This window comes from Chelonoidis abingdonii, chromosome 6, assembly GCF_003597395.2.
Source record: "Chelonoidis abingdonii isolate Lonesome George chromosome 6, CheloAbing_2.0, whole genome shotgun sequence".
Classification (NCBI taxonomy): Eukaryota; Metazoa; Chordata; order Testudines; family Testudinidae; genus Chelonoidis; species Chelonoidis abingdonii.
This window is the reverse complement of record NC_133774.1, coordinates 106,971,141-106,987,787: the sequence shown is the minus strand read 5'-3', so window position 1 is coordinate 106,987,787 and position 16,647 is coordinate 106,971,141. Positions and strand designations below refer to the sequence as shown.

At 41.9% G+C, this 16,647-nt stretch overlaps 1 protein-coding gene across 4 annotated transcripts in view; it reads left to right on the top strand.

Moving 5' to 3' along the window:
* The window catches only part of ADAMTSL1 (ADAMTS like 1), a 684,387-nt gene that overhangs the window by 657,786 nt on the left and 9,954 nt on the right, over window positions 1-16,647 (top strand). For all 4 annotated transcript variants that reach the window (XM_075067314.1, XM_075067313.1, XM_075067312.1 and 1 more), the window contains 3 exons: window positions 9,159-9,359; window positions 13,423-13,603; window positions 16,304-16,511. In XM_075067314.1, the coding sequence (XP_074923415.1) occupies window positions 9,159-9,359; window positions 13,423-13,603; window positions 16,304-16,511 (590 nt within the window). The remainder of the gene's footprint in view (window positions 1-9,158; window positions 9,360-13,422; window positions 13,604-16,303; window positions 16,512-16,647) is intronic.

Here is a 16,647-nt window from a genome sequence, read left to right as displayed (position 1 = left end):
AGTATCTAAACCAAGGAGGGAAAAACAGAAATTGCATATTAGGGGTGAGAGAAATTCAGGAATATCCAAGGGGCTGTTTTTCAGAACATTTATCGAGAGTTTCATTATTATAAGAAGTTGGACTTCAGTGCATTTTGAAAGCATGAATTCATTTTAAATAGTGTTACTTGAGCAATTTTAGATTGCATAATAACATTTCCATTCATATTGATTTTTAAATATAAATCAAATCACATGTAAGTTGTATATTTGTGAAGATCAAAGTTAAATACAAATAGAAGTTCACTGGATATATATTACTTCATAGGAACCATATCATTCATTCACCAATATGATGCTATCACTCTAATTTCATACTAAGCATTGGTATAAAGTAGGGCTGTCAATTAATCGCAGTTAATTCAAAAAAATTAATCTTACTAAAAAAATTAATTACGATTAATCACAGTTTTAATTGCACTGTTAAACAATAGATTACCAATTGAAATTTATTTAATATTTGTGTATGTTTTTCTACATTTTCAAATATATGGATTTCAGTTACAGCCCTAAATAGTCCCTATTGCTAGTAATTGGATTTTCCAATAATATCTGTCTAATGTGGTCTGAATAAATCAAAATAAATGGTGGTGGTTGTATTCTTCTGTAACACACATGGCTTAGTTCCTGCAGATTTGACCAAATTAAACCAGGGACAGAGTTAGGTGGAAGACGCATTCATATAGTGAGGTTTGGACAGATTCTGATAAAATAAGACCTGAGCAGAATGTATGTGTCCAAAACTTAAAATTAACCTTCTCAAAGGTTCAAAGAGAAAAAAATAAAAGTTGAATTACCTTTTATTTTGTTTTTTATTTTCATTCATCTCTTCAGTTCTTAGTTCTTGCTGGGTCCAAAAGTGGAAGGGACAAAATGCCCTAAGAAAGACTGTTGTCTCAGTGTGTCCAGCTTCATTGGAAGCAGGAAACATGAGTAGTCTCTCATGAATTCTTGTTCCTGTGAGATTTCCAGCACAGTTTTGCAGACTGAAGAGATTCAGGTAAACATTCAAACTTTTTGAGTTAAACCCCTAAAAAAAGTCCTTTTCTTCCCTGCAAAATGTCATTCATTGCCTGATGTTTCTTTGGTGTGAATTCACTCGTGATCAAATTAGCGGACAACACACTGAAAAATGTTGCAAAGTGTAGTCAATATTGGAGGACAGACCCAAAGCCATGGTCTATTCTACAGAGTTAGGGCAACACAAGGCAGGTTAGATTGACCTAACTATGTTTCTACACCAAAATTTCACTCCCCCTAATGTAACTCACCCACTACACCAATTTAATAATTCCACCTCCACTAGAGGCAGAGAGTCGATGTTGAAGTAGTTAGGTCAATGCAGTGTGTGGTTGTGTAGACACTGTGTTGCTTACATCAAGTGTAGTTGACATTTAGAAGCTGTCCCACAATATTCCACACTGACAATTGAATTGATGCAAGCATTTGGCCAGCCACCCCTCTGTCTAGACACACCCTCTAGAAGTGTACACATCACATATAAGTGGGTTTATTTTAATCTTGGCTCTGTCTGTGTATCCAACCAGCCAGTTGTGTATTTCCACTGTAGTATCTGATTCTTAAGGAGTATCCTTTATACTCTTCTAATATTAGAGATAATCAGAAAATGGGGGAAGGGGATTCTGCTTACAATTTTAACTTTTCATCAAAATGGAAACCCAAATGCCAACATTTTTCCAGTTTTTAGCACCCAAAACACAAGAATATTTGCCCCAAAACTTCCAGACACCAAAAATGTGGCCAAAAACTGCCCAGAAACCAAAACAATTCTGTTTTCTGATGAAATTTCAGGTTTTTGACCTGGCCAAAATATAGGAAATTCTTAGGGAAAGCTCACATTTTTCACTCAAAAATCATCTATACTGTTGAAAACCCAGTTTTCCATTGGGAAGAAGGTTCAAGGGGAAATATTTGATCAAATTTATCTAAGTACTGTTTTGTCTGCATGTAACAACCACTGCTGTTTCTATAGTCAGGGTCTGGGATTAGGGCTGGGAGAGGCAGGAAAGTAGTCCGGAAGATGATCTCCATTTTTAAGAACTGGTCAAGCGTGACGCAACTTGGGAACCCCCTTTCTACACTAATGGTTCAACATGCTGACGTATTAAATAATGTTACTAGTGTCTGGGGCCATTTCTGAGTAATATCATGAATGAGGGTTGCAACCAACAAGCTTATGGCTTTAAGCCCATCCAGACTAGCTGGGTCAGATTCTGCTCTCACGCGCACTGATGTAAACCAGGTATAGCTCCACTAAACCCAGTGGAATTACTCTGGTGTAAAGGTGGTGGGAGATCACTGTGTGGCCCTGTGTATCACAGTCTGGGCATCTGTCATTCTTTTGGCTCCTACTACAACAGTCAAAAGATCTTTCAGCCATGTTGAGGTTCTTGTGCATGCCCTAAGCATTGCTGTAGGATAAGCAGAAGAGAACTTCCAGATGGCCTTTCCAATACTGGAGGGTTTCTGAGCTGTGGTCTCTAGGACTCCTCTGCTACAGGCATTGAAAAGCCATACGCTATCTTGGGTTGGTTGCCAAAGCCTGCCAATCACTACCAGAACACCTCGTTAGCCAGACAGAATTTATACTGCAGCTTCATTAGAAACACACAGCAATAGCTTTCCTGTGCTCTCCACCACGACCTCCTCTCTTCCTTGCTTCTGATTTTCCTTGCTTCATTGGGAAGTTTCTGGGCTGCCAGAAACTCAGGACTCAGCAGGCTTATATCAGCTTAATAAATACAGAAAGGTCTTCATGCTTCCATAGCAGCCCTGACCTTGGTAATCCACTCTGGTGTTCATATTGAGCAGTCATTCCTTCCTGTGACTTGTTGTTGAACTCCACACAGTGCAGTGGCGCCTCTCAGGATACCTGCTGTGAATATCAACCATCCTTCATCTCATGTATAAATATGTGGCTATCCTGTGGCTGTTGTGGTGGTGGAGCAGAGATGGACTACAGCATATTCTTTTTCAATCTGTATTACTCCATGAACAGACACATCAAAGTGAGTTAAGGATGGAGTTTCAGCCTTCAGTTTCCATCCTCTCAGACTTCAGCTTCCATTTTTCATAACTGTTAGGTGGCTTCAGCCTAACTCTTAATGATATTGTAAAGTTGTATCTTGGTGTATATGTTTGTCCTTTTCAGAATTATTTTAGAAAGCACCTTATTTCCCCCAACAGTTTGAAACCCCTTTGACCTCTTACAGCCACCACCATGTGGTTAGGTATTTGGGAACATTTTTAGCAATCTCTGTGGGGCAGGGAACATATCTGTATCTATTTGTAAAATATTGTATAAATTTACAGCACTACATACATGATATCTAAGAAAAATAACGTGTAGTATTATATAACCAAGATATATAGTCAAGCTGGAAAGGCATATCGACATGGGTCCCACAGGGATAATTTCTGGGTCCGGTTCTGTTCAATATCTTCATCAGTGATTTAGATAATGCCATAAAGAGTACACTTATAAAGTTTGTGGATGATACCAAGCTTGGAGGGGTTGCAAGTGCTTTGGAGGATAGGATTAAAATTCAAAATGATCTGGACAAACTGAAGAGATGGTCTGAAGAAAATAGGGTGAAATTCAATAAGGACAAATGCAAAGTACTCCACTTAAGAAGGAACGATCAGTTGCGCACATACAAAATGGAAAATGACTCCCAATGGAGTACCGCAGAAAGGGAACTGGAGGGTCATAGTGGACCACAAGCTAAATATGAGTTAAGAAAAATGCAAACATCATTCTGGGATGTATTAGCAGAAGTGTTGTAACCAAGACATGAGAAATAATTCTTCTGATCTACTCTGCACTGATTAGGCCTCAACTGAATATTGTGTCCAATTCTGGGCACCACATTTTAGGAAAGATGTGGACAAATTGGAGAAAGTCCATAAAAGATCAATAAAAATGATTAAAGGTCTAGAAAACGAGACCTATAAGGGAATATTGAAAAAACTGGGTTTGTTCAGTCTGGAGAAGAGAAGACTGAGGGGTGACATGATAATAGTTTTCAAGTACATAAAAGATTGTTACAAGGAGGAGGGAGAAAAATTGTTCTCCTTTACCTCTGAGGATGGGACATGAAGCAATAGGCTTAAATTGCAGCAAGGGATGTTTAGGTTGAACATTTGGAAAAACTTCCTAACTGTCAGGGTGGTTAAGCAATGGAATAAATTGCCTAGGAATCTAGAAATCTGCATCATTGGAGATTTTTAATAGCATATTAGACAAACACCTGTCAGAGGTAGTCTAGATAATCCTGCCATGAGTGCAGGGGTCTGGACTAGATGACCTCTCAAGGTCCCTTCCAGTCCTATGATTCTATGATAAGTGTTTGTAGACTGTTTAAAAGCCATGTCATTTACTTAATACCATAGATTTTAACTGCTCCTTTGGTGCCATAAAAGCTTTATTTAAAGTACTAGGGTTTTTACTGTTGTCGTCAGCTGTATTGGTATATGTTAAGAAATGCTAAATACTCAGCTTTACTCTGCTAAGACTAATTCATGCCAGTTCTGCCTGATTTTAATTTGTTATACAGTTTGGGAAAAATAATACTTTCGCTTACACAGCTCCTTCCTTTTGAGGATCTCTGTGTATGTTATAAATATTAATAAAGCCTCACAATATTCCTTTGGAGGTTTTATTTTATCTATTTTATGGAGACAGGGAGAGGTTTAGGCTGTGTCTGCACCGAAAACGCTACAGCAGCACAGCTGCAGTTGCACCACCTTAGCTCTTCAGCATAGACACTTACTACAGGGACAGGAGGGGTTCTGTAGTAAACCCAAGAATACTTCCATCAACCTAGTGCAGTCTACACAGGGACTTAGGTTGGCTTAATTACCTTGCTAAGGGGTAAGGTGACCAGATGTCCCGTTTTTAAAGGCACTGTCCTGTATTTAAGCCCTTCTGCAGGTGTCCTGATTTTTCTTAAAAACAGGCTAATTGTCACATATTTTCTGTTCCTCCTGCTGTCCCCCCCCCCCCCATCAGTACTGGCAGGTCCTGCTGCTGGACAGATCCCTGCTCGCCTGACACTCACCCACCAGCTGTGAGTGGGGGGTCTAGTGGCTGACTTTGGGAGGTGGGTGTGCAAGGCTGGTGTCAGGGCAAAGATGCAGCATGAAGGGCCAACTGCTCCCCCTGCTGGTCCATTAGTGCAACCCCACTGCGTGCCAGCTCTAGACCAGCAAGGGACGAGCTGCGGTGGCTGGTGTGTATAGGCAGGCGCCAGGCAGGGGCTGGCTACATGTCGCCTCTGTTGCCCATCCATCAGACATTTACATGCTCCCCTTCTTGCTGTTCTCTCCCTGCTTTGCCTCTTCATGCCACCATCTCCACTGCTCCTCCATATCTCCCCCATTGGTGCATGTCCCCCTCTCAGCACTGTGCAGAGAACCAGCCCCTGGTCGAAGTGCTCAGCTCACCAACAGCCTGGCCGGCAGGCTCCTTCCTTCCCCCACTGCCTCTGGCTCTCCTCCCCTCAGCTGAGCTCTGAAGTGGCAGGGGGCAGAGGAGGAAGTGATTTCGAGCCTGTTCAGGCCCAGCACCTTCAGGTTCCACAGCAGCCTCCTGGGCAGGGTCTTAGCACCCTCTTCACCTGTCCTTCTCCCCCCAACCCCCTCTGCTCCATCCCCACCCTTCCCTGGTGAGTCACATCTCTGACCCTCACTGAAGGCCCCTGCAGTTAGGTTCTCTGGACCCTTGTGCACAATGCATTGTAAGGGCTTAACCCCTTCCTGCCCACGCTGTAACTGAGGGACAGGAGTCAGCTGGGTTATGTCAGTGGCCAGCAGCAGTCTGGAGGTGTTTAGCTGCCTTTCGACTCTGTGCGGGCAGGAAGCAGCAAGCTGTTTCCAGCTGCCCTGGGAGCGGGGGAGGGCGGAGAAGAGAAGCTCTGCAAAGACACAAGCTAGGTTATCTCTCCCCTCTCTCCCCCCTCCGTCCCCCCAGCAACTCTCATCCCTTCCCTCCCGCACAGTACCAAAAGGCTGCTGCTGGCCACATTCTGGTATGAACCCTGAGAGAAATCTGAGAAGGGGGGCTATGTGACCCTGCGTGACCTCCCTTCCCCTCCTCTCCACCCCGTGTTGCCTCAAGAAGACACAACGCCATGTAGCAGGAGAGGTGGGTCTGTTCTGGGGGCTCAGCCAGCATGCAGGGCGGAGAGCGCCTCCCTTTGCCTCAGTTTATGCATTGCTCAATTGGCAATTATGATACTTACCTTCCTTTGTGAACCACTGTAAGATCTATGGATGAAAACCACTACATAAAGGTGGTGTGTCATTATTAGGCCCAAACTGAAACACAAAATCCAGAGAGGCCCCTTCTCCCACATCCAGTCCATATCTGAACTCTGTAATTTGGACCAATCTCTAATAACCATTGGAAAGATCTGTTGGGCACTAGTATTAAGTTGAGAAGAATCCCAAAGAACATTTTGTTAGTCAGACACAGGAGCTTAAGAACAGTTTGTAACTCTTTTGGAGGTTTTGTTTTTGTTTTTTAAAGAAAATTCCATTCATTTTTTTCAAATGCCAGGCTTACATCTGACATCACCACTGCTGACCAGCCATAGGGCTCTGCTGCGAATTGTAACGGGCTTCTAAAAGGAGCTCTGTATTCATATTCAGTAATAAACTGCACCCAATGAACAACTGCAGTGTGGCTGGATTCATTTGTTTCTGTCCTTCAGGTGAAAAAGAGGAGTTATGTCTGTTCTGTGATTTGTTCCCTTAGTTTTAGCGCTGCTGGCTCCGATTTGTTCTTCAGTTACAGCCATGCAATGAAGCTGCACTAGTGTAACTGAGAACAGGATTTGGCCTGCAGTGTTAATTTATTCTTTCCTCTCATGCAGTCATTGGCATTGCTGTAGAACCTTGGTCTCCTGCCAGCCAAGCCCTTTTTGCTAACTTTGAAATATTAACTTTCCCTTTCTCCCGGGTGTCCCACCGCCCACAAAAATGTATAATTTATATACGTTTTTGTTTGCAATTCCAAAAAAAAAAAAGAGAGAGAAAGAAAAAATATCTCTCACATCTGTGAATCATACCCTGGCTTCAGATCAATTTAGAGTCACAGTGGACCTGGAAGAGGAGGCCTAAAAGCAATATTTTCTTTCACTGGTTAAGAAGGGCTGATAGAGAAGAGTCTTCTACTGCCAGAGTTCTCTGTAGTCAGGAAACTGCTTCCCCACCATAAAAGTCCTGCTGTACTGACACCCCTTAATAACTGCACTGGCTAGAGATGAAGACAGTTTTTTACTCTCATACTGTTTATCCCATGCTTGGGGCAGGTGTTGAATACTGGAAGGATAAAACAGTCAACGATGACATGTTTGGGAGGAAATGGAAAATAGGTGTTGGTAATCTGTATTAAATGGTATTCATATTATTGCTAGGAGGAGAGGGGAACAGGGATGTTATGTTTCATTACAGTCTGATTTTTGCTAAATATGCCTAACGTATTATCCCACAGTTTATGCATCTGTCCAAGTGAATACATGTAGGCTATATCATCTGTGAAGGGTGATTAATGCTCATTCTGCGTACACAAATGGGAAATATCCATTACATACGAGCCTCATACGTACAGGCAAGGTTTTTTCATTAGAGGTGGAAAATATTACTAATTATTCATTGGTAACACATATGGAAAGAATGGGGGGTTGATTTTTCCCCCTATTATTGGCTACTAGCTATTCCCGTAGCTTATTATTTTATATATAGATCTGGAAAAAGAAATATAGATGATGCAAATAAAATATACAGTGATAGGAAGAGCAGTAATTAATTTATTTGGCAGAAAAATCTTCAAAAGAAACAAAAGAGCTCAGCTATGGATTGTAGTTTAATTTCAGTTCCCTTTGTATTTGCTTGTTATTGAGTTGATCCTTCTACTTTCCCCTTTTTAAACCATGGTAGTTGATTTTGCAGACACACAGTAAAACTGAATTACCTGCGTGTCTGTATGTTGATCTTTGAGAGACCTCTTTGTAATCACATTAAAAAAACCAATATACAGGTTAGAATGTCATATGTGGGGCCAGTGACCCTGCCTATTAATAAGATTGCCCAACACTTTCCATTATAAGACCCTGTTTTCAGTTTCTTATAACTTTGGTAAACTTTAAACATTTAGGCTAAAATTTCCAGTGCTGGGTGTTTGCATCAGGCTAATATTTTTTTTCTTTTGGGTGGGGGTGGTCAAGGTAAATGTCAACCAAAATGGTTCAGCCAATTCCAAGAATGAGGTTGGGGGAGGGAAAGCATATTTTCTGCAATGTTAAAAAAAATTCTGGTGACCTTTGCTTTGAGATGCTCTAACTCCCCCACGTTTGGAGCAAGGACCTGAAATTTGGCACGAGTGTGGCCTTTGTGTCAGGGACGAACCATGTGGATGTCAATATGATGGCACTGTTAAAAGAACATAAAGTCAAAGCGCTCAAAAGTTAGGAAATACATTGACAGCCTTAATGCTGGCATTTCCTATTTTTTGAGAGTTTGACTTTGCAAGTTTTGTGTGTGTGTGTGTGTGTGTGTTTATACTCACATCCCTGCACACTGACACGTCCCTGCACTTGTTATGGATGCTAATTCTTTCCCATTAAATCACAAATGGAAAGATGATCATGTGGCTTAAAGCACAGAACTAGGCATCAAACAACGTGGGTTCTATTTCTGCCTCTGCCAAAGATATGTTACTTAACTTCACCATGCCTCAGTTTCTTCATCACAAAAAGGGGAATAATACTGCCCTATTTTAGAGGAGGGTTACAAGGCTTAACATGAATTATTCACTCAGGTTTGTATGGTGATTTAAAACTTCGCATAAAAGACACTATGGAAATGCAAAGCATTATTGGTCATTTAAAAATTGTTTTTACGTATATAAGAAGGCACTCATTATAAACATCTCTTAGATCTTTAATTATTGAGAGGAAGAGGGAAAATCAGACAACTCCTCCTCTTTTTCCTAGTATTGATTTCAAAGCACCATGTTCTGCTGTAGGTAACTCGTGGATGATTTTATTCTCATTTTGCTGGTAGAAGGCTTATTATTTCTCTTCCCTGGTTTCTAGGTTGCCCAGTGGATGGTCATCCAACTCCAAACATCACTTGGTTTTATGCTGGTCAGCCCATCAGCATGAACCATAACATCCTGGCAACTGGTCAGATTCTTCAGCTACTAAACATCAGTGATGGTTATCAAGGTGAATTCAGCTGCCTGGCTCAGAATGAAGCTGGCTCACTTATGCAAAAAACATCTCTGACAATCCGAGGTAAAATAATTCTATCCTGCTGCCTTTATAAGATCTTGGCATTGCCAGGATGGTGCTGTTAATTGGCTCATCATCATTCTCCATTCCTTCATTCTGAGGCCCCAAGAGATGGCAACCAAGGGATGTTATGGTACCTTGTCCACAAAGAGTGAATTTGTAGATATGTCCAATGATTCTGGGTATCTTGGTTTTTAGAGGTCTATGCTGAGATGCATTGGACCTGATTTTTAGGGTTGTTGAGCACATACAAATCATTCTGATTTCAGCTGGACTTGTGCATACTCAACATATCTGAAAGTCAGGTCTTAGACATTACAAGATGGACCGCCAGTCTTAGAAGCCACCGATTTTAATAACCTAATGACAGTGTTTCTCAACCTTTTCAGGCTGAGGACCTTATCTGAAGTCCAAAAATTTTGTTGCCATCTTATATTTGATATAACAATGAGTGAAATATGTATCAATGAGAAAAATGATCAAGCCACATAGAGTGTGAGTGTGTGTGTGAGTGTGTGTGTGTGTGTTTCAAGAAATTTTACAGAATACTTGACCTTGAAGAGTAAGGGTGTGCAGGAGTAGGGGAGAAAGGTTTCTTTCCTTTAAATTGTAACAATATTTTCAACATCTCGTGATCTCCCATTTCCTGAATGCCTTTTATCACTCCTGTGGGGGGTCGTGACCCACCAATTGAGAGAAACTGATCTGAGTCTTTTGTTATTAATACAAAATGTGAATTTTGTTTTGGCAGCATCCCTTCTAGGTGCTAACAAAGAAAATTGCTTAATCTTACTAGTTAATCTTTTAATGCGTGATTCATATATTTCCTTTCCTCTTGAAAAGACTACTTTGGGGGTAGATATTTCCATTAAATTAAGGTTTTGATGTTAAAGTTTTAAGGATAGGTTTTTCAAAGGAAATCACGAAATATTTCTGGTACCCCATTAATTATGTCCCTTGAAAGCATTGCATTGGAGTTTCAGCCCCATAATACCAATAGCATCTAGAACTTTGTACAGTGCATCAAAATTACTGAGTGTTTTTCTTTTGAGATTCTTGCATCTAGGAGTTAATGATAATGCAAGTGCACAATTAAAATGAAGAATGTTGATTTCTTTTCTATATTTAGATACGTTTTCTTAGAATAATATTATTTAGCACATTATACTTGAAGAAAGTGAAGCTGCATCTTCAAAGTGCTTTACAGTCATCCTCTAATTAATCTGTGTGGGTGAACTGTTTCATGCAGAAATTAGAAATAGGACCAAACCTAAACATGAAATTCAAATACCATAATTTGCTGGTGTCTGAAACCTGGATCCACATTTTCTGGTTTGAGCCTTTCTCTAAGTGACACTGGACCACATCATCAAGTGCTGTAAATCTGTGTAACTCCACTGCCTTCAATGGAACTCTGATGATTTACACTAGCTCAGGATGTGGCCCACTGAGAATTCATTTTCCATTTTTAAGATGAATGTTTACTTCTGGGGGCATTCTACACCAAAAAATTCAAAATTCTGCTCCAAAAATTTCAAAATTCTGTAAAATTCTTCATATTTATTTGTCAAAATAATGCATCACTTCAGTTTCAATTGTTTTGGTAATTTATTTAAACTACAATACAGAAAAAAGTCACAACTACTATTCAGCATTTCCTCAACACGTGAAAGTTAAGTTACAAACACTTGGTGACTAATATCCTTCATTCCAGTTATAATTCTGGATTGTAATTTAAATTACATTACAGAACACCAAACAGGAAAAAAAAAAAAAGTACATCATTTTAAATTGCTCAGGCTTTCATACATGGAAGTCATACGGTTTTGCTAATCTTTGTCCTGGACCTGGCTGGTTACTTTTAGAAGTGCTTGGTTCTGATTGTCCTGACATTTTATTGATTGCTTGGTAAATAGACTCATAGACTTTAAGGTCAGAAGGGACCATTATGATCATCTAGTCTGACCTCCTGCACAATGCAGGCCACAGAATCTCACCCACCCACTCCTGTAACAAACCCCTAACCTATGTCTGAGTTGGTTTGAAGACCTCAAGCAGCAGAGAATCCTCCAGCAAGTGACCTGTCCCCCATGCTGCAGAGGAAGCCGAATGTTTTATTTGCCCTCAAGGTCTTTTTTTTTAATGGGTAAATGAAATAAATCCTGAGCTGTAATCTAACCCTGTTGTGCCACTTTAACACAAGAAAAAATTGAGAAAGCCCATAGATCTTCCTAGCTGAGGATTCCCTTGCTGTCATTTATTATAAGACTCATTTACATCACTCTGGCAATGTTGAGGCCTTAAAACTTTCACAGGTTTTATGCTCTAGGGGGAATTGACTGAGAATGGGAACAGTTAACTAATTGGAACATTAACAATGTTACTACGTAGGCTGGCTGCTAAGTTTCTGCCTCAGAGAATCAGATCAATTAACCATCAACAGCAACTTTAACAACATTACTACACAGGCGGGCTGCTACATTTCTGCCTCTACCATGCCTCATGCATAATAAAAAACCCTACTCTTCCACGCCAGTGAGCTGCAGTAGCAAGCAAGAGGGACAGTCTGTCTCGCTCTCCCTTGTTGGCAAGCTTGTACACCCAGCCACCCCCGCCCTGACGGTGATCAACCACGCAGGCATGCACACCCAAACCCCCTCCCCCATCTCTGAGACTGCTCCAGGCACACTAGAACAGTAGTGCACCCTGGGCTGCCAGGGAAGAGGCGTGTGTCCCCTGGCAGATTTATTTTTGTTTTTCTACTTGGAAGGCACAGAAAAATGTCCATATGAATTTTTCACCCCAAAAGGGCACAGAATTCTTTCAGGAGTACGTCTAGTGTGTGGATTGCTGCCTTTCTGCAAAGGAATGGAAAGATTGATTTACAGCATGGATTAATAATATGATTATTTCCTACCTAGTATGGGAAAGTCTTATTGAATTTAACAGGATTACTTTAAAGGGCATCTATAGAAATTTTATAGAGTTCTACTGAAATTCTTCTAAAAAATTATATAATTTAATATACATTGAAATAATTTCTATACTATTGTAAGTGTCCTATACTCTTCTGTATCAGAAATGTTTTCCTTTAAATTCCTCAGGATGAATTTTTAAAAAGCTGTAGAAAGTTTTTTATTTTCTGTTAAATTCTGCAGGACTTTTCCATAAGGGATAGGTATCATGTGGCACTGATACGATAGTCCCCAGGCCCTGTTTCCCCGGTTTTGGTATGTGTATATCTTAGGTATTTATATGGCCCCCATTACCACAGTATCTGAGCACCTAACAAACTGGAATGAATTCATAGAATCATAGACTTTAAGGTCAGAAGAGACCATTACGATCAGAATTTATCCTCACACCACTCCATTGACCGGGAAGGGCTATTATTCCCATTTTAAAGACTTGAAACTCAAATATAGAGAGACTTGGAGACTTGTCCAAAGTCACACAGACAGAGAATTAAATTAGTCTCCTGAGTTGCAGGCTTCCACCTTAACTACTGGACCATCCACTAGCCAGCACTGAAGTCACATATCACTTAGTCGCCATGCCTTACCATGATGAGTTCCAAAACATAGAATTTGCCATATCAGAGACGATTTATGGTTGGTCTAAGGCTGGTATCCCACCTCTGTTTGTGCTCAGTGCCTGATGATTCTTATACATAGTTCACCTATTTTAAGCATTTCTGTTGGAATCACTTTTATCTTACATCAGAGGAGTAGCCATGTTAGTCTGCATCCATAAAAACAATGAGGAGTCCAGTGGCACCTTAAAGACTAACAGATTTATTTGGGCATAAGCTTTCATGGGTAAAAAAACCCACTTTGCATCTGAAGAACCATTTCATGTTTGGGGACTGGGGATGCATCTGAAGAAGCTTAAGTCAAAATAAATCTGTTAGTCTTTAAGGTGCCACTGGATTCCTCGTTGTTTTTAGCTTACAAAACATCTCCAAAATGACAGGAGCACCATGGCATCAATCACTGATATTTTACCACTAATTGGCTTTTCTGATTGATTTTTAAATGTTAATGTGGGTGTCTTGTGCTTGTGGCAGAATATTGGTGGTCAGCAGACAGACTGATGGCGTGTTCGGCCTCCTGTGGTAACAAAGGAGTGCAGCAACCCCAGCTGAGGTGCTTACTGGACAGGACTGAGGTCAACGCATCCCACTGCATAGAGAAGCCCAAGCCAGTGCTACAGCCCATTGCTTGTAACAGAAGAGACTGCCCTTCAAGGTTTGTCTTTGCGCTGTAGTATATTGCATATGCTTTTACGAAGCTTTCAATAATACTCTGCCCTCGACAATGTGTTATCTTTGCTTTTCTAATGTCTGTGCAGGAAACAATTGTATCTGAGAGTAAATTTACTGAAGCTTAATCCAGATAAATTAGAGGTCATGGTGGTGCAAATTTCAGGTTAAAATCCAGAGTGACTCCAGTAACATCACCAGCATGACTCTGGTTTTTCATTCATGTATTTGAGATCAGAATCTGGCCACAATTTCTGACACTAGCAGAGGAGCTGAGAATCAGAAAGTATCCTGATGAGCAGAGAGCAGCCAGCCAGCTTTCCAGCCATTTGCTTTGGCTATGGCTTGGGGAGGCGGCCTAGATCCCATTTCATTACCTTTCTATAATGTGTTCCTGCACCTCTATTTAGGCAAATATTTTCTGGATTGCCAGCTGAGTCATAAGGAGCAGCTGAAACCATGAGAGACTTGATGAAATATGAAACGCACTCATTAATATCAGCAGTTTGACTTGCTGATGGGAATATTTCCACAGGAATGATTTATGTCCTTTTATCCCCTTCCTGAGCTATAATGCAGCCCATGCTTCTCTTCCCAGCTCCTGAGAAAGCTGCTGAAGTGTATGTTTGGAAATAAAAGTTGATTGAAATGCAGAGCTGAGCTTTACAAAGGGCAGAGAAGCTTCAGAATCAACCTTGCCAAACTCTATGATACACGGAGGAGAAGTACTTTTTGTCCTTGCCAAGAACTCTATTTATTTTATTGTTTCTATAACAGTGGGAATCAGTCAGCAGAGCGTTAATGAAAATATAATGGATGCCTTTACTTGAATATCAGAGCTCCAAGGGACTACAAAGCACCTACTGCTTGTTTTGTAAAGTAATCATAAATATGGTGCTGCTAGTTGGGGAGATGCTGGGCTTTCCCACTGCCACCCGGAACACACAAATCCTGCAAAGTAGCCTGAAGCGTAGTTCAGCAGAGCTCCTGACTTGACCAGAAATCTCCCCCTGGAACTAATAATCACTTCCCTCCAGGGGTGAAAGTGAGCTGGTACGGGCTGGTACTGTGTACCGGTAAGAACCTGCACTGGCCCATACCCAGCCTGTCGGCAGCCCTGCTGGTAGGGTCAGTATAGGCAGAGCCGCCAATGCAGGGGATGGGCAGTGACTTTAAAATGCTGCCGCGACAGTGCTTTAAGGATGGTCCTTTGCTGCGGTGGTGCTTTAAGGATCATGCACCCCCTACCCACACCAAAGGATCCTGCAGCACTTTAATGTCCCTGCTCCATTGCCTGCCTCCTCCACCGCAGCCTCCGGAGCTCCAGGCCCTTTAAATCAACACAGGAGCATTGGGCGGCACGAGCCAGGTGCCTGAAAGGGCTGGTTGGGGGATGCTGACCCCCTATCCCTGCCCCTTCTGCCCAAGGCCCTGCCCCTTCTGGGGGCTGGAGCCACCACACTCCCTCCCCCCTCCCCTCCCCCCAGCCTGTACCAGTAAGTGGCCTAACTTATTTTCACCTTGCTTCCGTCCCTCCTTTCCTCCAAACTCTCTCCAAAAACCATCTGGGTAAATATCGCACCACTGCATTGGGAAACAACTATCTTTGCCTCCTTGGCACATGGGCCCAGCTCTTGCAGTGCTCAGCATCACCCTTATCCGCAGTGTGCATGCCTGAACATGGCCCATGATTCATGATTACCAAGGGACTCGCTTCTTTCACACATTCCACAGAGCAGTTTTAACAGCCAGTAATAAGCTGCAGACTAGCTGAGTGGGAGGGCCTGGCTATTTCACATTAGCCAGGGATTGGAGGAAGGTTGCTGATCTCTGAAGAACCAGCTAAATCTGTTACCCAGTTAGTAGTAGGTGGTAGACCAGTATAATAATAATATTAATAATATCATATGTATTTATTTATTAAATGTTATTTTGTTAATTTGTTTTAGTGTTTTTAAAAAGTCAATACATATAGGGCCAGATCCTCTCTTTCATCCATGCAGCTCAGGGAAAATGGTACAATGCCCTTTGTGCTTCCCCAATCTCTGCCTGACTGTGCACCAGCCCATTCCCTCACAGTAAGAGCAGCCTAGAAGCTGCTGTAAGTTATCCAGGGAACCAGTGGCCCCAAGGAGCCAATATAGCAACCAGGGGTCAGCAGGGCTGGAGATGTACAAATCATGCATCTATGTCAGCAGCAAGTTGAGAGTGGGAGCTGTTGTGTAGTCTTTACATAACTGAAGAATCCCCTTATTTGGCTGATCCTCCCGTGACTTGCAATACTGGCCTTAGGTCCAGAATCTGCCAGCATGATGCTGCAAAGTGACTACATTGCACCTCAGGGTTAGAAGTATTTACATGGGTTTGCAAACAGAGCCAAGAAAACATAGAATAGTTTCTATTCTGGGCCCAGCCCCCTTGACAGAGGCACTAAAATGTAACATACATTAGTCCCTAGCCCGTGATCATGTGAGGTGCTGGATTTCCTCAGCTCCCATTGACCTCAATGGAAGGTGAGGGTGCTCAGCATCCCCCAAGATCAAGCCCAAAGTGATCAAATGGCTGGCTTTCCACAAGTGACTAAATGATTTCAGAGGAGCTGTGTGATGAGATCCCTGTGACGCTGTCATTTCTGCCTCTGGCAATTCTGTACTGCTCCTTGACTCCTTTGCATTTCTTCCATCAGGTGGATGGTGACATCCTGGTCCCCTTGTACACGGAGCTGCGGTGGAGGGGTCCAGACCCGGCGCATAACATGTCAGAGGTTGACCGCTATAGGCAGTTCTGTCCCCATGTCAAATGAGGCATGTGCCCAGGTTGCCAAACGCCCAGTGGATACCCAGATCTGTAACAGACAGCTGTGCGTGGAGTGGGTGGCCTCCTCCTGGGGTCAGGTAAGAGCCACACAGACACACAAATCTTCTTGTACAGTTGGGTGAGAACAGGTGCCTGAAGATGAGAGCAATGATTTTGCATCTGATTAATGCATCATATGAGCTTTTAAGAGGTAACTCATGTCCTTTGTTTAAC